This window comes from Puma concolor, chromosome A1 (assembly GCF_028749965.1).
Source record: "Puma concolor isolate L17-30 chromosome A1, mPumCon1.1.hap2, whole genome shotgun sequence".
Lineage (NCBI taxonomy): Eukaryota > Metazoa > Chordata > Mammalia > Carnivora > Felidae > Puma > Puma concolor.
The window spans coordinates 215,493-236,138 of NC_141667.1; the positions used below are offsets into that span (position 1 = coordinate 215,493).

Genomic DNA, 20,646 nt, shown 5'->3' on the forward strand with positions numbered 1-20,646 from the left:
CTGGAGACAGATGTGACTTACAAAGTCATCAGTCATTCACTGTTGTAGCAATAACTCAGGCAATAAATTTCTGTACTAAAATTAGTGGGTGAAAGTGGGCTCAGAAGTGGAATTTTTATAGTCTTGAACCGCCTCCCAACAAGTATGAGTTCACACCTAAGGGAAAAACTTAGAATGGAGAAAGCCACCACCTGCCTTAGGCCACCAAATCTGACCCCTCACATGCTGGGCAACAGGAGGCAGAGAACATGTCCTCTTGGGTGATGTTCCTGAGAGGGTGAGCAGACCGTGGTCTAAGCTGAGGAAACACTGGACAACCCCCAACTGAGGGGCAGTTTGCAGAGTTGCTGGCAATGATCTTCAGGGTCATTGAAGTCAAGGAGGACAAGGAGACTGTCTGCAAGGAGAGGTAGGACCGACTCAGCTGAAGGGTGTTTGGGGGACACTCAGTGGAGTCTGGGCAAAGCCTTCGGTGCACGTGGCGCTGTTCTTCCTGCTGCTGTGAGAAGAGGGAGGAGGCCCGAGGAGTGGTTCTGGGGTGTGGACCCGGGTGGCTCTGGAGCCAGTGAAGAGCACGTGCCTGGGGGAGCTGGTGGGGCCCGGGAGGGCATGGCACACCCATGTGTTTGTCAGACAAGTCCCTTTGGAACCTTCCCGAAGCACTTGGCTCTTTGGGCACTCAGTCCTTGGTAAAAAGCAAGAGAATTGCTAGCACTTTCCGCAGCCACCGTTAGCATCAGCCGTTTTGCAGGCGGGGTCTGAGCAGTGCTGGCTGGTCAGGGGGAGCAGGCCAGTGGCAGCTGTGGGGACTAGGAAACACTGGGGGAGCAGGGTGCCACAGAGCGAGCAGAGGGGTCGCCCCGTGTCTCACTTGGGGGATACTCCCTTGGTAGCTCTGCGCACCTGCTGGGCTCATTTTCTTGCAGCCAGGCCCCCGCGGCGCCTCCGCTCCTCCAGGTTGTTTCTCGTGTCAACCCCAGACAGCCTCCCCAGGAGGTACACCCCCAGGATGGGCTGGCATTGTAGACGCTGAAGAAAGGGGTGCCTGCTTGAGCAAGGGAACGACCACATCCCGCAGAGGCCTGTGCACCTGGACAGCTCTGGGCACCGAGGCCTCCACATCCCTTCAGCCTGTAGCATCCACCACGAGGGAAGCATGGTAGGAAGCGCTTCCTTCACAGTGACGTGTGGTGACGATTCACACAACCACCTTGTCAGGTTATTTGCAAATTTGAGGTTACGTAACTGGAGGCTTCTTTACAAATGTATTATAAGTTCATTCTTTATACATGAATCAGACGTTCTCTGGTAGCTTTGCTTCTCCAGAGCTCAGGACACTGGACCAGTAGGTACAGCCCCAGACTCTTTGCTAGCAAAAAGCCCCCCAGCGTGGCGGCTCAGAGCACCCAAGGGTAGGCCAGGGCTCGCTGACTGTGGGTGTGACCATGGGTCATGCACACTGGCTCGTGGGCTGCTTCATGTACCTGCACACCACGCGGTTATTTGTCGAGTAAGTATTGGACTTTCTCAAAGCGCCAGCATGCTGTGTGGGTTATGTTTTGTCGTGTTTCACAAAATGTTGCTTGAACTCTTGGCTTGACGCTGGTGTACTTCTCTCGTGATGCGTTGAAACTTGACAAAAACGCCTAACAAGTGGGCTTGTCCCGGATGTTTCACACCATGAAAAGGATATGGATCCCCAATGTGTGTAAGTTCCCCTCTCTTTTTCTTCCCAAAGAGCTGTTTTTGGTTGTATCTTGCTTTGGGGATTTAAGGAAAGAGTGCACTTTCTCTGCAGGACATGTGACCCAACTTACGCAGAAGTGGTTGGAAATGTGTTCTTTTGACCAGAGAAAGTGGATGGGGTGGCCACTGCCTCTCTCTCATCACTGGCTCTGAGGAAATGCATTTTCTGTGGTGCCTTTTCAGCCGTACTAAAGTGTGAAATCTCTAAAGCATGCCTGGTACATTTTGGAAAATACGGAAAGTTTTTACAGAAAATCGACAACTTGATGCAACGTACATCTTGGAATGTGCTCTTACTCCCTAAATGCAGAGCTTGCAAGAAACAAGCGTGTTTCTTTATACTCGTGATGTTTTTTCTTGCCTAGGGACCTTGAGGCTTTGAATGGCAGCTTTAACCCTTCCCCCTCACTGGCTGCCACTGCAAGGGTCCTGCAAGGACTCGCACCTGCCAGTCTGCACCTGCTGGGACCCTCGCCCTGGCCGCTGGTTCTCCTCCCCTCTCCACGGACCACAGACATCTTCGCCTCCTGTTAAAATGTGCCCACGCCACGTGTCAAAAGCAATGTTTCTCCTGCCCTCCCTCGTTGTCTAGGCACCAACATAGAGCATATACACCCTCGCACAGGACATGCCGTGTGTACACACACCCTTGGTTACTTCTGCTCCATCTGCCCCTCCGGGCCTGTTCTCTTACCTGCTGGGCCCACCTGGTTGGTTGGCATAATGCAGGGAATAAGAGATGTAAATTTCAGTCCCCGTGTGCCCTGCCTGTGGGGGGCCCCGTGTGTAATCATGAAATCATTTTGTGATTCATAGGAGGGGGCACTGCCTGGGAAGACCGTGGGGACGTGGCTGGGGTGCACCCCCCACCAGCATGGGGGAGACATCCAGCCTCAAACGAATGAATGGATCACCCGAGAAGGGAAGGCCAGCAGGCTTGCCCTCACCCCGCCCCCATGCTGCCCCTCAGGGGATCTCCTCCGGCCAGGCCTGCAGCCTGGGTGAGGTGGAGTGTCACAGAGAGGGGCCACGGTGAACATCCCTCCAGAAACCCCCATCTGCCTGCAGAGTTGGAGCAGGTCATGGACAAGTGCCCTTTGGAGTGGGCGAGGTCCCTGCAGGGCTGCAGAGGGAACGTGCAGGTTGAGGCAGCACATCTTTTCATGGGAACCTTAAGAGATTCTTGTCTGCACATGCCCCAGGCTTGAGAGGCCTGCCCTCCCAGGGATGGGGCCAGCTCATCCTCACTCTGGGGGTGCAGGACAGATGGGCCTCTGTGGATGCCCCAGGAAGGGCAGAGCCCCCAGCCACAGGAGCAGCCTGGCCAGCGCTTTGCCCCTCTCAGTTGGTGCCACCTGTTTTCTGTGAGGACTGGGGCTTCTCCAGACCCTCATCGTCTTGGCCCCTTCCCAGACACCTCTTCCCACACATGCTTTGCACACAGTTTGCTGCTCTTAGCTGCCAAGGGCCTTCCCAGAGCCACCCTGTGCCACTGGGCCCTCTTCCCTCTCAGCCTGCCACCCACCTGGGCACTCCCCAGTTGTCGTCAGGACCGCCCCCCGCCCCCACCCTTTGGTGGTTAGATGAGGCTGTGTTTGTCAACAGCCTCCTGTCCAGAGAACCTAAGGGTGGTGTTTCCCTTTGCCCTTCCCTGTGCAGGAGCCGGGCAGACCTCTGCATCTGGGTATGGAGAGCAGACTGTTTAGAAGGTAAGGGCAAGGCCCGGAGCGACCTCTGTGAATAGCCTGAGGCCGTCAAGAATCACTGCAAACCCTCCCTCCCAGCGTGTACGCTCCATTTCCCTCCGTCAGAAGCAAAACAAGGAGTTAATCTTTTTGTCCTTGAAAAGTAAAGGGAGGGATGGTTTGAAAGCTCGACAACTGTGAGGTGATGGCCCATTAATTTGATGTAGAAACTGATGTAGAACTGCAGGTCTGTAGACCCTGTTGGGGAGCCTGTGCCCTCCCATGGGTGCAGCTCCCCACCCACCATCTCCCCCCTACTCCTGGGAAGCACCTGCCTAGCTCTCTGCCATGGCCTTGGCCTGGTTGGAGAGACCGGGTGTGGGGAGAGGTGAGCCAGGGCTCCCGGGGGCACCCATCCACTCCCAAACACACGTGGGCCCAGAAACCTCATGCTGGCCCTCTAGAAGGGGCCCTGGCGGTGGATGGAACCAAGTCAACACAGCCAACCTTCCCTCGTGGCTGGCCCTCCACGTCCTACACCTGTCAGTCTCCAGGTGGGCAGCCCGGGCCCCCAGGTGGCGTGCCAAGAGCACCTTCCTGGTGTGCTCATGAAGCCTGTCGATGTTGTTGGGCCTGTCTTATAGGAGGGTGAGGCTCCCAGAACTCCCTGCTCTAAGCTGTATGCTCTCCTCTGCTAAGCATGTCTCCGAGGGGCTCCGAGGTTAGCTTCTGATGAGAATTGGGCAGAGATAGGAGGGCACTCTTGCTCCTCAGGGGTCCCCAGGGTGCTTCAAGCTCACCTGTTTCCCCTCTACCCCTGACCTCTGGGTGTAGCACGAGGAAGAGCAGAGCAGAGCCGTGGTCACGTCATCTGCCTCCACAGGGACATGTAGGGAAGTGTGGAGATCAGCTCTGACCTGTGAAGGCGTGGGGCAGGCCTCTAGCGGGAAGGCCTGCTAGACTGGGGCTGGAGGAGGAGGAGGAGGAAGAGGAGGAGGAGACGTGCCATGGGTGCTACCCAGAGCGTGAAAGTTGGGACACACTGTGCAGGGCCCCAGGGCTCAACTCCGAAATGAAGCCACGTTTTACCAGGCAGGTGTTTGATTCAGCCGGCCAATGGACATAGGCCCGTCCACTCCAGGACCTGCAAATGGCCAGAATCGGGGTTTCAGTCCAGCCTCCAGTGGGGCCCCTGGCTTTTAATGCTCTGGGTGGCAGGAGTCCTACCCAACCTCTAGACGGCTCTCACATTCAGTGCACCCTGCACCTGGACCCAGCTGTCCTGCTTACCTGTCCTGTCTGCACTGAAAGGAGTTGGCTTCACCTGAGCAGGGAACAAAGTGGCTGCCACTTTCTGAGCATCACAGCACCATCCAGAGGCAGAGATAGGGGAGTCTTCTAGCTTCTCCTCTGCCAAAAACACTTGGCACCTGTCATTGGCCAGACCCAGCCACACGAACTCTAAGCAGCTACTGTGGTGGGACAACAGGCCCCAGTGGCATGTGGTTTGGCCCAGGGTGGCACCTTGCTGAGTCTCCCCTGTGTGAGGGAAATAGAGGTCTCATAGTGGAGAGGTTGGGGTGCAGGGTAGGAGCTGGCAGGGTGCAGGCAGTCCCAGTCAGCCTCAAGGGAAGTGGGGAAGTGGGGAAGTGTCCCCTCCCTTCTGAAGCGTCCCCCCGCCCCGGCTTGCGTGGAGACAGGGATGGCCACTGTCTCCATGGTTTCTCGGATTCTCTGTGTCCCAAATGAACCTTCTCGAGGGTGTAAGAAGCCAATGAAGTGAGAAGCACCAGTTGTTGGAGAGTCTCATTGTGGCTGGTGCCCTGGGGTCGTTGGGTGACTCAGAGTCGGGGAGGAGCTGGCTTCTTCAGGGTTCAGGCTGAGCCGTGAGCCCAAGGGAGTCCGTTTGTTTCTGGGAGTGGGCAGCCTCGCTCATGCCTCCTCTGTCTGCCACATGGCCCCGAGCTCTGTGTGACAGACCGGGTGCGGAAAGCTGGCTTCAGGCCAGTCCCCAGGGCTCTCAGAGGCCCCCAGTTGCCCCTCAGAGTCCAGGCAGGGCAGGAGGACTAGCTGCCCACAGGGCGGGGCCTATGGGACGTGGTCCTGGTGGGAGCCAGCGCACTCAGCCCGGCCTCCTTTCTGTGGGCAGGGCAGTGCCAGCGGCTCACGAGGGGTCTGGACCACTTGTGCGTGGATGGGCCTCTTGAGCCCCTGCTGGTCTGTGGGGGCTCTCATGCCTGGAACTTCCTCTTCGTGGCCTTCTTGACAAGCCGGGCCTTCGGAGGGCCCCCGGCAGACTCTCCCCACACTCTCACCAGCTCCCCAGAAGGACACCCTGCACCCCCACCTGTTCCCCAAGAGCCTTTCTCCCTGACCTGTTACCATGGGCAGTCAGGTGCAGAGGGGGCGGTGACAGGGGCCAGGTGGTGGGCTCGTCCCTTGTCGTGGAAGAGGAGAGGGGGGACCCCCCAGGGCAGACCCAGCAGTGGGGCTGAGGTCTGTCTGCAGAGGTTTCCAGGGCCCTGGTGGCCTTGCCCACAGCCCCAGTCCCTGTTGCACTCCCAGCTCAGGCCCTCAGGTGAGACCTGCATTCAGGGGGGACAGAGAACGCAGGACAGGAGAGAAACCCTGAGGTGGGGGAGCGGATCCAGGGCAGAGCTGAGCCAGGAGGGCTGAGGAGGGGGCGCAACTTACCGGCTGCCTCCTGCCCTCCTTACGGGTTGCCCCCCTCCCCGGGACCCTGCTGCTCTGCCCTGCCTGGCCACCTGCCCGTGGGAGGCACGGTGGGACCCTGGCTGCGACCACACACCCCACCCGAGTCTGCTGCTCTGTTTCGACTCCCTGAGGGCCCCTGAAGTGGGGGACCTGGGAAGTGAGCGGCAGGCACTGTCAGCTCGCATGGATTTCCGGGAAAGCTGGCCACCACCCCCGGCTCCTGCATTCGGTTTCTTTCTGTCTTGCCACAGGCCTGGGGGTGGGGCGCGTCTGCGGCTGTGCTCGCACGCGAGGCCCTGGCTTGGGTCCAGGTGGCTGTCACTGCAGCGCTGATGGCCCCATCGCGTGACAGGAGCCCAGAGGAGGCCCCGCTGGGCGTGCCCCGCCGGGATGTGGCTGCAGAGGAGGGGAAGTGGGGGTGCCCAGCTGGGGGGGGGGGGGGGACACGCGATGCTCGGGGGCCGGTGTCCCACGGTGTCCCCGTGGGTGGGGAGAGGACTTAGAGAGGGTATCCCCCACTTCTGCCTCTAGAGGGTACAGGACGGGATGTAGCCCATCAAGTTGGGGGGCAGTGAACACCCCACAGGGCAGTGATGTCACCATGCTGGGATTTTCCCCCACCCCAGCTTCACAGCTGTGGAAGTCATTGCCCCCAACAGGGTCTGCAGGGGCAAGAGAACAGGCAGGCAGGGGCAGTCCAATCCCTGCCTTCCCCTGCCCTCAGTTTGAGGGGTGTGTTGGAGAAGGCTGGGGGCAGGGAGCTGGCTTGAGCTGGGGTGGGGGTGGGAATGACCCCTCCACAATGGAGTTTGCTTTGTGGAGGGCCTTGGTGGCCTGGGTGTATGGGCAGGCGGCCCAGGATGCACTGAGGTGGTGGGGGGTCCTGTCTCTGCCCAGCCAACGGCACTCCTGGCCTTCATTGAGCCCCAAATTCACCATAGGTGCTGCACAGGCCCTGCCCATACCCTGATGGAGAGCTGTGGCCTCCCTGCTGTGGCAGCAGGATAAGACCCTCTGGTGGGGGAGGGGAGGGGTGGGACAGGGACTCACATGCCAGTGTTTTTCCTCCTTTATCTTTCTGGGCCTCTGAGAGCATGGGGTCCTGTGTGACCCCTGGCAGAGGCCCACCTCAGCCTTCGGGGTGTTCTGAGACCAGAAGGTTCCCTCAGGGGACATGGCATTCACTTCACCAGGGTCTGTTTTCTGCTTCTGTGTGCTGGGGGTGGGGAGCTGTGTGAGTTTAGTGAATTCAGACCTTTCAGCTTTCTGAACGACAGGGTTGTGTTCCCAAAGGGAGTAAAAATAGGCACCTCTAAATGTCCCTGGCTTTCGACACATCTCCAAGCTTAGTGAGCGGTGGAGCCTTGATTGCTGGTGAGGTTTTCGGTTGGGAGAGGGGCCTGGGCAGTCTGCAGCACCGACCGCCCCTGTACCTTTGCCCGGCAACCCCCAGGTGTGACTGTTCTTGTTTCCTGCGTTCTGGCCAAGGAAATGCGTTCATTTCTGGGAGTATTTAGAGCAGAGAACAGAGTTCCAGTGCTTCTTAGCTGTGGGAGAGAGGTTGATAGAGCAAAGCCCTCTGGGAGAGGGAAGGACGGGGGGGGGGGGGGGGGCAGACAGAGACCAAAGGCCCCAACGTGACCACCGTCTGTGGGGCTCTCCTGAGGGCCACCTCCCTGCATCCAACCCTTTGCCTCTGTGGACACTCGGCTCAACAGTTTCCCTGCACCTGGCACCAGAGGGCTTGAGTGAAGGGGCCCAGCGTGGACTCTGGTGGGAGGCAGGAAGCTGCCAGTCCGGCAGTGCAGCTGGTGTGGGGTGAGGGTCCCACCAGGGAGGGCAGTCCGTGCCTGACAAGAGGTGTGGACAGAGCGTCTCGCCTGGAGTGCAAACATTGGGGCCCTGCAGTCCCTGGGCTCTGGGGACCTGGGGGCCTGAATTTCTATCAAACTCCGTGGCGGAGCAGCTGCTGCCCATAGCTCGCTGATATGGGGGGGAAGGTACAGTGGATGTGGGGCAGACCCTGGCTCTGAGTGCGGCTCAGGGGGGTGTGAAGGTGCTGATGAAGTAAAAACTACCTGGCCAGCACAATCACTACGACCCAAGTGCCCTGGAGGAGTTCAGCACAGCTTGGTGGTTTTGGAAGAGAAAATGCGGGAGATTTAAGTGCCCATGTTTGTATTTTCTCCCAAGACCTGGACAAATGCAAGGGTTCTGCCTGCCCCAGGCAGGGCCCTTTGACCCCCAGTTGCACTGACATCACCTGCAGCTTCAGTTTGGAAACCGACCTGAGGGGCAACTGGGAGGCCCTTCCTGGTCTGCCCAGCCCTCCAAGGAGGCTCCGGGTGGCCCCCTTTCCGCACCCCAGGGGTCCTCCCATAATTCTCCATGTGGATGGGGACTCTGGGCCTGCAACTGGGGGTCCACAACAGGTGCCAGTAAACGGGGATGTGGACGGCATGTCTGTATGTCTGAGCTTTCACCCCAAAACGGAAATGGGGCCACACTGGGGTTGGGGCTGGGGGAGGGCCAGGAAGCTGCCACCCTTGGGGGGCACCTGAGTCATGCCAGGGGGGCCTTCCGTGCAGTGTGGGCCGCTCCACACCAGGTTGGGGGTTGGGGAGCGGTTGGGGGAGCTGAGGGCATGATGAGGTCGCGTGGGCACTTCCAGGGTGGTCTGAGTTATGGAGACCAGCAGTGCCGAGTTAGGGCACCTACTGGAGCTTGGGTCTCCAGAGAGGACCTTGGGGACCCCTGGGCGGTGTCCCTGAGGCTGGGCGGGATTCTGAGGGGTTTATAGGAGGGGGCAGAGAGCAGTTTCTGCAGAGCAGAGTAGGGGTGGGGTCCTCGAGGTGAGGCCCAGCCCCGATGGCCTGATCTCCTGAATATCACACTTGGTGCTCCCACCTGGCTGCCCTGGTCGGCCCGGGTCCAGTTCCAGCTGTGCGGCCCCCATGCGTCCCACGGAGGAGACCCCAGGTCAGCTTGGGAATGCGGCTTGGGAGGGTGGCGGCCAAGAACTTGGGAAACAGAAGAAGGTAAGCAGGTCTGGGGCCCAGGAAGGGTGCTGACAGACTTGCTTCGTTCTTCTCTGACAGCCGTGCAGAAGTGCCCACGGCAGCCGGCGGCTGGTACCCCCTCACCAGAAGACAGTGGTCTGAACGGAGGGTCCACCGTGCTGGAGGGAAGGCTGCTGCTGGAGGTGAGTCCCCTCGTCCTCCCATCACATGCCTGTCACGCTGCGCGGGGTCTGTCTGCCCGCTGGTCGTCAGGTTGGACCGCTAACAATTTACTGGAAATGTGGCCCTGGGAGCAGCAGGGGGTCAGACACAGATGCCCAGGTGAGGCCCAGCAGGTTGGGACAGGGAACCAGAGGTGGCCTTGGCCCATACACCTCAAGTGTAAAAACCATTTCTCATTCTGCATTCTCTGGTTTTACTTGTCAGTCAATTCGGCAGGGTTTTTCAGAATTATTGTTATTATTAATGACAGAGAATCGCACGAGTTTTGCAGGGTGTGGCAGGTGCAGGCTGGCCCAGCTGTCCATATTACACGCACGGCATCTGGGGCCTGGGTCAGCCTTTTCCCCGAGCCGGGGCCTCTCACCCCTGGTGACTCTGAGGCGCCATGCCCTTCCTGACCCTCTCCCGTGGCCCGCTTCTCGAGGGGCAGGGGCATGCGTGGCTCAGTTCCTCAAGCAAGATAGGACAGCGAGGTGGAGCTTTCCGGGCTGGGTTGAGTCCCTGTGTACAGAGCAAGGGGGTCGCTGCCTCCACCGGTGGCTGAGAGACCCTGGTTTTCCCCACCTCAGGAGGGGCCTGTAACCAGCCGCTGAGGTGCCCCCGAGGCCGTGCTTCCCCTGGCAATCCCAGAGGGGCCGGGCCCCATGTGTCCCCCTGCGTGTCCCCTTTGGGACCCCAACACTGGGTTCCCAGCGCTCAGCCCTGCTTGGTGGCAGTCCCGTCCCCTCAAAGTGAAGTGTCCTCAGCTGCACACACTCGCCCGTCTGTTGGGCTGACGCGCTAAAGGCAGAAATGGTGGCGCGTTGGCTCCTTTTATGCTGATGAAATTGAGTCTGCTTGGAGCCCATCGGCCCCTTCTCGGGGGCCCCCAGCAGTCTCGCTCAGTGTTCTGTTTGCACCCCAGCTGCCCTGTGGCAGCCAGAGCGGCCTGTCCCAGGCGGGTCCTGAAGGGCAGCCCCGGGTCCTCGCCCACTGGCCGGCCCGTGCGCTGCCTGATGGCCCAGCTGCTGCCCTGGTGCCTTCACCGCAGGAATGAGCTCAGAGGTTTGTTTGCGAGCCGGCGCCCCTCATGGAGGACAGGGGACAGGGATCTTCTGCCTGGTTCACCCCCGCCTGAGTCTCGCTTCCCACCCTTCAGTCTGCTTCCCCCCCAGGCGCTTTCCCTGGCCCTCTGGGTGGCTTCCAGCTGTCTGCGTGTGAATTCCTGGGTGCTCAGCTGTTTGGCATGTGGGCTTTGGTGGTGGGGATGTGCCCCTAGGGCACCTCAGCCAAGATGTCCCCACAGTGCCTCACCTAAAGGGTAGGTGGAGGGTGGGGTTCTACCATCTGCTGACTGACAGGTGGGCAGATGGAAAGCATCTGGGCTGGTTGGAGGGGAGCCAGAGATGCTCCTGCCTCGGATCTGGGGGTTCCTATCTGCCACCATGACCCCTGACCCCCCATGGCCCCCACATGACCCCCATGCCCCCTACGGTCCCCACAGGGACCCCCATGACCCCATGATCCCCCATGACTTCCTACAGTCCCCCGTGACTCCATGGCCTCCCATGGTCCCCACAGGGATCCCCATGACCCCCTGACCTCCAGTGGCCTCCCATGACCCCCCATGGCCCCCCAGGGACCCTCACAAACCCATGACTTTCCACAACTCGCCATGGTCCCCCATGATCCCCATGACCCCCAGTGGTCCCCAAGGGAACCCCCCATGACCCCGTGGCCTCATGACTCCCTGCAGTCCCCCATGATCCTCCAGGACTTCTACAATCCCCATAGGAGCCCCATGACCCCGTAGGCCCCCTGATTCCCCACAGACCCCACGACCCCTCTATGCACCCATGATCCTCACAGGGACACCTACAGTCCCATATACCTTCCACTGCCCTCCAAGGCCTTCACGCCTGCTGAGGCGATGGTTCTCGTGAAGATCACAGAATTTATAAATCACTTCCTTTTTAAAAAACAAAAATACAAGCAACCATATACTTGCAGTTTGCTGGGTTACTGTTGGATTTCCATGAAAATTCTGTATGGCGGGCACCTGGGGACCCTGTTCTTAGAGCCCCTGTATCTTTCCGTCCCGTCTGGAGCAGAGCAGGGGTCCTAACAGCAGAGTAGCTTTTAGAAATACCGTGGTTTCAGGAGAGGAAATATTTCCATACCTCACTATTTACCATGTTTTTCGGAAGTGAATTCTTAAATATTAATTTTTCCTTTAAAGTTGGATTTTTCCAAGCTGGTGAGCTTGGGGCTGGAAAACATTGTGCCAGCTTGAGTTTTATTCTTGGCAAAATATAACTGGCATGACTCTTTTTATAATTCATGTTAAAAATTAAGATAATAAAATCTTAAACATGAAATCTTTGTTAAACTGTGTTCCGACTATAAATACAGAAGCATGTGCACACCCCTATCTCCTGTGGGAGCCCGGGGGCCTGTTCCACACATGTCCACACCACTGCCCTCCAGCCCCTCTGCTGGCCCTCGGCGGCTGTCCTGCTCTCTGCTCTCCGAGCAGGACCAGGTTTCCCCCGAGGACCTGGGGACCTCAGGACATGGACGCAGCACGGTAGTCCCAGCACAGCTAGAGACTAGGAAGTGGCCCAGCCTGACCTTCAAGAGCTGACCAGCTCCCTGGGGGCCGGAGGGCGGCACCCAGCCCCATACCTCCTGTCGGCCCAGTGTGTGCGTTCAGAGAACTACCCTCTGGGGTGGGACTCGAGGCTACTGTTCAGTTTGCCGCGGCACAGGGGGCTGTACGGCCGTCCCCTTGCCCCACTCCATCTTGAAGACAGGGCCAACAGCTCCTGAAGCTTCCTTCTGCCACCCCTTGTAACACGTTCTCTGTGACCACAGAAGTTTCTGGAAGTTTCCTTAGATTGGAAGCAGTCTAGATTGTATGGTGAGGGTTCTCCTCACCACATTTCTAGTGTGGCAGTTCTCAAACTTTGTGATTAGAGACTCTTTTTGAAGTTTAAAAATATTCCCTAACAGCAAAATAAACAAATCAAGCAGCAATAACAAGAAAATCCAACTTTTATTTCTAATCTTCAGTCTGTTAAAGAGAAACTGGAAAAAATGAGAGGTTTATGACAGGCATCCTAAATTCATAAAAATGTAGTGCTGGCACAGACTTTAAAGGGCCTGTGGTCTAACGTCCACTATTTTAAGATGAAGAAACCAAGATTTGGAGCGGTTGGGGGTCCGGGATCCCTGTTGGTGTTGGGGCTGGGCCTGGCGTTTCTTTATCCGTGGTTAGTGCTCTTGGGCCCCTGCCTGCCTCAAGAAGCCAGGGTGGGTGGCCAGAGGGGCCGCCAGGTGAGCACCTTGGCACAGGCGCTAGGCATGGGACAGGTAGGTTCTGGAAACACACACATTAGATCGCAGTTAGCAGCGTCCTGGGCTTCTGTTCCCACTTTTAAGGCGGTCTGTAGTGTTTGGTGTGGACAGGGCAGCTGGCTAGCAGGAACTGTGGACTCGGGCCTGGGAGGGGCCGGGCTACGGGCCACCTGACCCTGACTAGAGTTCTGGCGTGCCGTGGGTACATTTTCTCACACTTATTTTTAAGTTCACGCATGCTAAAACGTGTTCTTATTGGCAGTGTGGTGTGGCCACCATTGTGAAGAAGACAGCAATACCATCGTGCCCGAATTCCCCTGGTGCTGCCCGTGTGTGGGGCCCGGCCACCAGAGCCACGTTCTCCCGCCCCTGCGGCCTTCTCCGACCGCTGTTCTCAGGGTGCCTATAGGTGGGCTCCTACAGCGGGGAGCTTGGGTGCCAGCAACACACACCAGACCCAGACACGCGGCTGCCTGGAGCACAGTTGGTTTTGTCCTTCTGTGGTGCGAGGGCATCTCGGTGTGCTTGTCCCCCCGACCACTAAAGGACGTTTGAGTTTCCAGGGTTTGTGTATGTGGATAAAGCTACAAGCAGCCACGTGCAGGTTTTCTGGGAGCATTGGCTCTGGTTCTCTTTGGGTGATACCCACGTGTGTGGTTGCTGGGTTGTGCGACAAGAGTGTTTTTGGTGTCGTGGGGACCCGGCGTGCTGTTTCTCCAGGTGGCTGTGCGGTGTCCCCAGTGGCGGAGAACAGGGGTGCCCATGTCCGTGCGCTTGCTGTTGTCCTGTGTTCCCCCTCCTCAAAGCTGTTTTAAGAGAATCTCATCACGGTTTCGGATTGCGCTTCCTTCATGACCAATGACACAGAGCCTCTCGTCAGGTCGCGGTTGTTCATCGAAGGAGCCCCTTGCGAGCAGCCTGCTCAAACGTTTGCCCATGAAAACAGGTTGTTTCCTACCTCGCTTTTGACTTTGGAGCTCTTTATGTGTTCTGGACACATGATCTTTGTTCTGTGTGTGGTTTGTAAGCATCTGCCTCTAGTCTGGCTTCTCTCCATTCTCTTCAGAGTCTTGCAGAGAATGAAAGTACTTAATTTGGACAAAGCCCAGTTTATCAGTTTTTAAATAGGTCATGATTCGTGTCACATTTGAGAACTCTTTACCTCACCTGGGTTGCAAAGATTTTTATTTTATGCTTGCTCCAAAGTTTTATCGTTTTGTGTTTTACATTCAGGTTTATGGTTCATTTTTAGTTGACTTTGCTACAGGCGAGGGTATGGGCCGAGATAGCCTCGTTCTGCACGTTAAGATCCTGGTGTCTCAGGATTATGTGCCCCTTCTCCACTGAATTGCCTTTACACCTTTTAAAAAAAAGCTTGTGGCCCTATGTTTGTGAGTCTGTTTCTGGACTGTGTTCTGCCATTGAGAACAAGCACCAGCCGGTTTCAGTGTCTGCAGCTTTACAACAAGTCTTGAAATCGGAGAGTATGACTCTTCCAATCTTTGTTCCTTTTCAAAATTGTTTTGGCTATTCTAGGTTCTCTGTCTTCCCGAATATATTTTAGAATTCGCTTGTCGCTATCTACAAAACTTCCTGCTGGAATTTGGGTTGGGTTGTGTTACATCAGTAGGTCAGCCTAGGAGAACTGAGACCTACAAGTACTGACCCCTAATGCACGAGCACACCATCTCTCTCCATGTATTAGCTCTTTTCCTGCTCTCATCCATAGTTGTAGTTCGTGGCAGGGAGATCCTGTGTATATTGATAGATTTATACCAAGTATTTCATATTGTCGTTATTGTAAACAGAACGGCAGTTTCATTTCACTTTCTACTACTGTATAGAAATACAGTTTATTGTTCTGGGTTGACTTTGTATCTGTGAACTTACTGAATTCATTGGTAATTCTTGGAGCCTTTTTTGTAGATTTCTGTGTGAATTTTACATAGATTATCATGTTGTCTGAGAATAGAGACCGTTTTTATCTACTTTTTCAGTGTATACACTTTTTTTTTCTTGCCGTATTGCCCTTCTGAGGCTTCCTGAGCAACATAGAGGAAGAGGGGGGACATCTCTGTCTTGTTCCTGGTCTCCAGGGGAACCCTGTAGTCTTTCAAGGTTAAGTATGTTATTAGCTTGGAGTTATTTTCCGCTTTTTGTTTGTTTTGTTTTGTTTTGTTTTGTTTTGTTTTGTTTTGTTTTGTTTTTGGTAGATGCTTTATATCAGATTAAGAAAATTTTCTCTATTCCTTATTTTCTGGGAGTTCTTATTACAAATGGGTATTAAGTTTTGTCAAGTGCTTTGTCTGCGTCTACTGAGATATGATCATGGCTTTTTTTCTTCAGTCTGTGAATACTATGAATTACCTTGATTCATTTTCAACTGTTGGTCCAAACTTGCTAGTTTGAATAAATCTTACTTATACATTACTGGATTAAATTTGGTTATATTTTGTGGGGGCTTTTGTTTTTATGTTCATGAGAAATATTTTTGTAGTTTTCTTGTAATGTCTTTATTTTTGGTGTCATGCTGATGCAGGCTACATTAAATTAGTTGAGAGTGCTTCCTTCTCTCTTGTTTTCTGGAAGAGACTGTATAGAATGGGTGCTATTTTCTCCTAAAAAATGTTTGTTAGACTTCACCAATGAATATAACTGGTCTGGTTTTCTTTGTTAGATTTTAAATTATGAATTCAATTTTTTTAACCAACAGAGGACTACTCAGTTATCTATTCTAGTGTGAATTTTAGTAGTTTGCATCTTTCAAGGAATTGGCCTGTTTCCTCTACTTCATTGAATTTGTGGGTACAGAACTGTTCAAGGTTTCCCCATGTTGTCCTTTTAGTGTCTATGAGAGGTTCTGTAGCTATATATCCTTTCTATTTTCATTGGTAATTTGTGACTTCCATTTTTTTCTTAGTCAGTTGGGCTAGAAGCTTATTCATTTTATTGATTTTTTTCAAAGACACAGCTATTGGCTTCGTTGATTATTGCTCTGGACTGAATATTTGTGTCCTCCCCCCGATTAATATAATTCAAATTCATATTAGGGCGGAAACCCAATGTGAAGGTGTTAGGGGTCAGAGCCTTTGGGAGGTGCTTAGGTCATGAGGGTGGAGCCTCATGCATGGGATTTATGCCTTATAAAAGGGGCCCAAGAGAGCACCCTTGTGCCTTCTGCCCTGTGCAGTTATAGCAAAAAGCCATCCATGAACCAGGAAGTTGGCCCGCACTTGACTGCTGTCACTGGGTGAGGTGTTCTACAAGCATCAGTTACATCAGCTTGGTTGACAGTGTTTAAGTCTTTTGTATCCACATTGATTTTCTGTCCGGTCTCAACCTGAGAGACAGTGTTAGCATCTTCTAATTTAACTGTGGACTTTTGTGTTTCTCCTTTCAGTTCTATCAGTTTTTGCTCTATGTGTTTGGGAGTTCTGTTGAGGGGTGCATACACATTTAGGATCATTACGTTTTTTTATGAATTGACCCTTCTATCATTACCATTATATAACATGCCTCTTTATTCCTGATTTTCCTTGCTCTGAAGTCTACTTTGTTTGATACTAATATAGCCACCTCAGCCTTCTTTTTTCTTTAAAGTTTATTTATTTACTTATTTTGAGAGAGAGAGAGAGAGAGAGAGCACACGCACACGCACTTGCACACATGAGCAGGGAGAAGGGCAGAGAGAGAGGGAGGGGGAGGCTTCCAAGCAGGCTCCACGCTATCAGCACAGAGCCCAAAACAGGGCTTGAACTCACGAACTGTAAGATCATGACCCGAGTCGAAATCAAGAGCCAGACACTTAACTGACTGAGCCACCCAGGTGCCCCAATCCTTCTTTTGATTAATGTTTGCCTGGCATATCTTGTTCCCTCCTTTCACTTTTAACTAGTTTATATTGATATATTTAAAGTGTGTGGTTTTCAGCCACTAGGTCTGTAGTAATTTGCTTCAGCAGCAAAAGGAACTAATTCAGATTGAGCCCTGGACATTCCACATGTGTTGGGAGCCTTGGGTGTCACAGCCTCAAGGTGGGTGCTTGTCTTCGGTCCTGTGTTGGCAGCGGCCGTGCAGGGAGCAGGTTTGGCCAGCAGGCCCGCTCCTTGAAAGCACGCTGCCCATGCCAGCTTGGCTCTCTGCGCAGGCTCTGCTGGTCTGCCTCTCCGGATGTGCTCCACACACGTACCCCTTGGACTGAGCCGGGACTGCGTCAGCTCACACACAGAGGTGAGCCCCGGTCCCTTCCCCGCCGTCTCCTCTGCAGGATTTCCTCCACACCTGCTTCCTCCTGGGACCCTCTTCCTGGTCCTCTGACTAGAACTCCTGTGTTTCTCTTAGAGCTTAGCTGCCACTGTCCGGTGGTGATTCTATGCATGAGCACATGGTCAGGGCAGAGAAGGGAGAGAAAATGGGGTACCGAGGACCAGGCCCCTGTTCCTCCCCGGTGGCAGATTTCCCTCGGGCACTTGCATGCACACAGGCATGCTCACCTGCCTTTTGGGCTTGTTGGTCTGAGGAGTGAGGTCTGTCCTCCCAGAGGGCACAGGGCTGGGGCACTGGCCTCCACGTGGGGCTGGGGCACCTCTCCTCCAGCTCCTGAGGACAACAGTGGCCCAAGCAGTGTGTGGTGGTGATGGCAGTTCAAGTTCATGACTGAATGCGGCTCAGACAACAGAAATGTACGCTTCATAGTTGTGGAGGCTGGGAGTCCGAAATCAGTGTCATTGGGCTGAAAGCAAGGTGTGGTGGGCGAGTTCTTTCAGATGCTCTAGGGGAGAGTGTGTCCCACGCCTCTGCTGACAGTCAGTCTTCCCTGTGTCCCTGTGTCCCTTTTATAAGGACACCAGTCATATTGGATTTGGGGCCACCCTAACCCAGAGTGACCTCACCTTAATTTATTACAGCTGCGAAGATTCCATTTCCAAATGAGGTTGCTTTGCAGTCCCTGTGTGCCCGTGTCTTTGGGAGCCGCTATTCAGCCCACACGACCGTCCATTTTGCAGGGGACGTGCTTCAGGTGAGAGCACAGATTGGGGCAGAAACTCAGGCCTCTCCTGACTCCAAGACCCCAGCCCTGAGCCAGGGCTCAGCTCCAACACACCAGGGCCGCTTGGAGCCCTGAGGACTTACTTGATCCTCGACAGGCATACGAGACAGATGCTGTCATTGCCTCCCTTTACAGATGGGGAAACGGAGTAGTTCTGTAAGCTGCCCAGTGTCCCAACACTAGCAAGGACAGAGCCGGGACTGGCCCCCACTGCGTCCCCTTGAGGGACTCCATCTGAGCCAGGGTCCTATCCAGGTGGTCCTGTGGCCCTGGCAGGTGAGGGGCTGGTGTCAGAGCCAGAGGCCTGTCTTGCTGTCAGCTGCAGAGCACTTTCAGGGCTTTAGTTTCAGGCCTCAGAGCCTTTGGGGATGGCTAGACAGAGTGGTGTGCATCAGGCTCAGGGGCACAGTCACCGAGGCCTTCTGTTGCCACCGGCCAGACCAAAACAGGAACGTGGCGGGAGCATGCCATGGCCCGTGGGGCTGGGTGCCTGAAGTACACTGGTTCTCACGGGCAAAACCAGCATCGCAGGTTTCCTCCTGCGATGGGTTTCCTCCTGCAGGTTACCCTTCTGCGCAGGGTTTCCTCCAAGCGTTTCACACAGAAACCAAAGGGCAGAGGACCCCAAGCATCTGACGCGTCAAAGGGAAGGCTGGCCGGGCCGAACCACAGCCGGGCGTGCACCCAGCCTCACAGTGCACCGAGGGGCTTCTCCGGGAAACCAGCCCTTATGTGAGGTCAGAGGTGATGTGCGCACGGGTCCTGGTGAAGCCTAGGTGTGGGGACACAGGACAGCCAGAAGGCAGTGTAGGCTGAGAGGCAGCGTGAGCGGCTGCTTGGGGGAGAAATGGGAATCGACTGCAAACGGGCCTAACTGGGTGAATTTAAAAGGAAAAGCTGTGAACCAGGGAGGCAGTACCTCCTTCGTAATTTTGCAGGGTCCTTGACAACTGAATGAAAGAGATAGCTGTGGAAGTCGTGTGGACAGTGGTGACCAGGCACGGGACCCTGGACCCATGTCCTCAAGAGGATTCTACAGTTAAAGGCAGGACACAACCAGCACGCCAGCCCCTCTGGTCAAAGAGACTCAGTGCAGGCACGTGGCCTGCAGCCTTCCCATGCTGCACAAGAGGGTCGGGGTCTCCAAGTGTGGAGAGATGGGTGGCGGGGCTGCACACGGGGCACTGACCCTGGCGCAGCCCCTCTGTGGAGCCCAACAGCCTAGAGGAAGGACCCGAAGACACCGATGTTGGGGCTTCCCCACTAGAACTCTGTCGTGTGTGTGGACGTCCTGGTGGCTGTCCCACACCTGCTTGTAAACTCCAGCACATGAGGGCCACAGACCCTTGAGACAAGAGGCTCGCTCAGGATCCAGCAGGAAAGGCAGCTCGGGTGACCCAGGGAAATAAACCAGCTGATGTCGGGCTCCTTGGGGAGAAGAGCAAAGACACTGTCCGTGAGATGGAAACAGGTGCCAACAAAGGGAATATTCTGAAGTTTGGGAAAGAGCTCAAGAATTACAAGTATGAGAGCAAACGTAGGAGCTGTACGAAGATGGAGAGTTGACGCTGAAGGGTCACTTCGGTTTCTCCAAGAGTGAGAGGAAACTAGGTGGAGAATATAGTCCCCGAGGGCCCCATAGGTTCCAGTTCCAGAAAGATCGGGGGAGGAAGCTGTCAAGGAGGGTTTCCCAGAACCACGGGCTGGGTTTCCGGCCTGAAGGTCCCCCTGCGTGGCCAGCACAGTGGGTGGAAAGGACCAGCGTGTTCCGCCTTTCTGAGATTCCACACCCCAGCACAAGAAAACCCCAAATGCTCCCAGAGAAAAGGAGCAGGTACCAAGAAAAGCACTGAGCCTCAGGAGTCCAGGCCTCACCAGGAGCGCTGGAGCTGGAAGGCCTTGCGGAAGTGTGTGCAGAGGCAGGAGCAAGGTGATGTCCTGCTAGGCCCCACGGGCCTGCCACCTGCCGGGTTTGGAGGGTGAGGCGGAGAAGAGCAGCCTCAGACGGGCTGGGCCTGGAGAGTGGCTTCTCAGGAGGAGGGTCTCCTACTGGAACCAGGGCAGTGTGGAAACACAGGCGTGGAGCCTGGAGCCCAGGGCCCCACCATCAGCAGGGGAAGAGAGGAGACCGGACGGAAAGGCCTCTGCACGAGACAGAGCTGGGTGCATGAGTCAGTGTGGGGGCGCACAGCCGCCTGGCTCAGCTCATGGGTTTATGCACAGTTGGGACATGGCCATGCAAGGACACCGGAGCGGCTGCTCTGGTGTGGGCCTGGCGGGCCAGTTCTGACACAGGCTCTTAAATCTTGCCCACTCGACTTCTATCCTTCGTCCCACCAAATTCTGTTGCATCAGAAATAAACCTGCTCCTGGCTTCCTTGTGGATCCTTGCTGCTGGGCGGATCTTCACCACCCTCTGGTCTCGTTTTAAACGTGCCTCCTGCAGACGTGTGTGGGGGTCCTTTCCCCACACTGTGTCCTGTCGTGGGTGCGTTTAGCCTCTGGGTACTGCAATCACCCTTATTTGGGGCTGCTTTGTGACGTCATATTTTGTCTTTCACACTCAGGGCTGTGGCTCCCTCCTCCCTTTCTCTCCAGGCTTCCATGAGCTTTCTTGTGCTAGTTTAAAAGTTACACATTCTGCCCTGTCTTTATGGGGATTGCCCTTAGAAAAGACCTGTTCAAGTTGGTTTTCTCTGATTCTTGGGCTCACGGCATGCTCTCAGGCCTCTGGTCTCCTGGACACTGCACGTCAACTCTTGTCTTGAAGTTGAATCCTGCCCGGCACGGGTCGTTGTCTTTGATCCTTGTGGCCTGGGTGTGTTTCTCTCTGGAGTGCTTCCCCTGCAGTGCGTCCACTGTGGGTCTGGCT

General features: G+C 55.4%; 1 protein-coding gene across 2 annotated transcripts in view; it reads left to right on the forward strand.

Annotated features, from left to right (window-relative positions):
• Positions 1 to 20,646, forward strand: part of AHRR (aryl hydrocarbon receptor repressor) — a 91,483-nt gene that overhangs the window by 33,284 nt on the left and 37,553 nt on the right. For both annotated transcript variants that reach the window (XM_086674935.1, XM_086674938.1), the window contains exon 4: positions 9,245 to 9,348. In XM_086674935.1, coding sequence (XP_086531061.1) covers positions 9,245 to 9,348 — 104 coding nt within the window. The remainder of the gene's footprint in view (positions 1 to 9,244; positions 9,349 to 20,646) is intronic.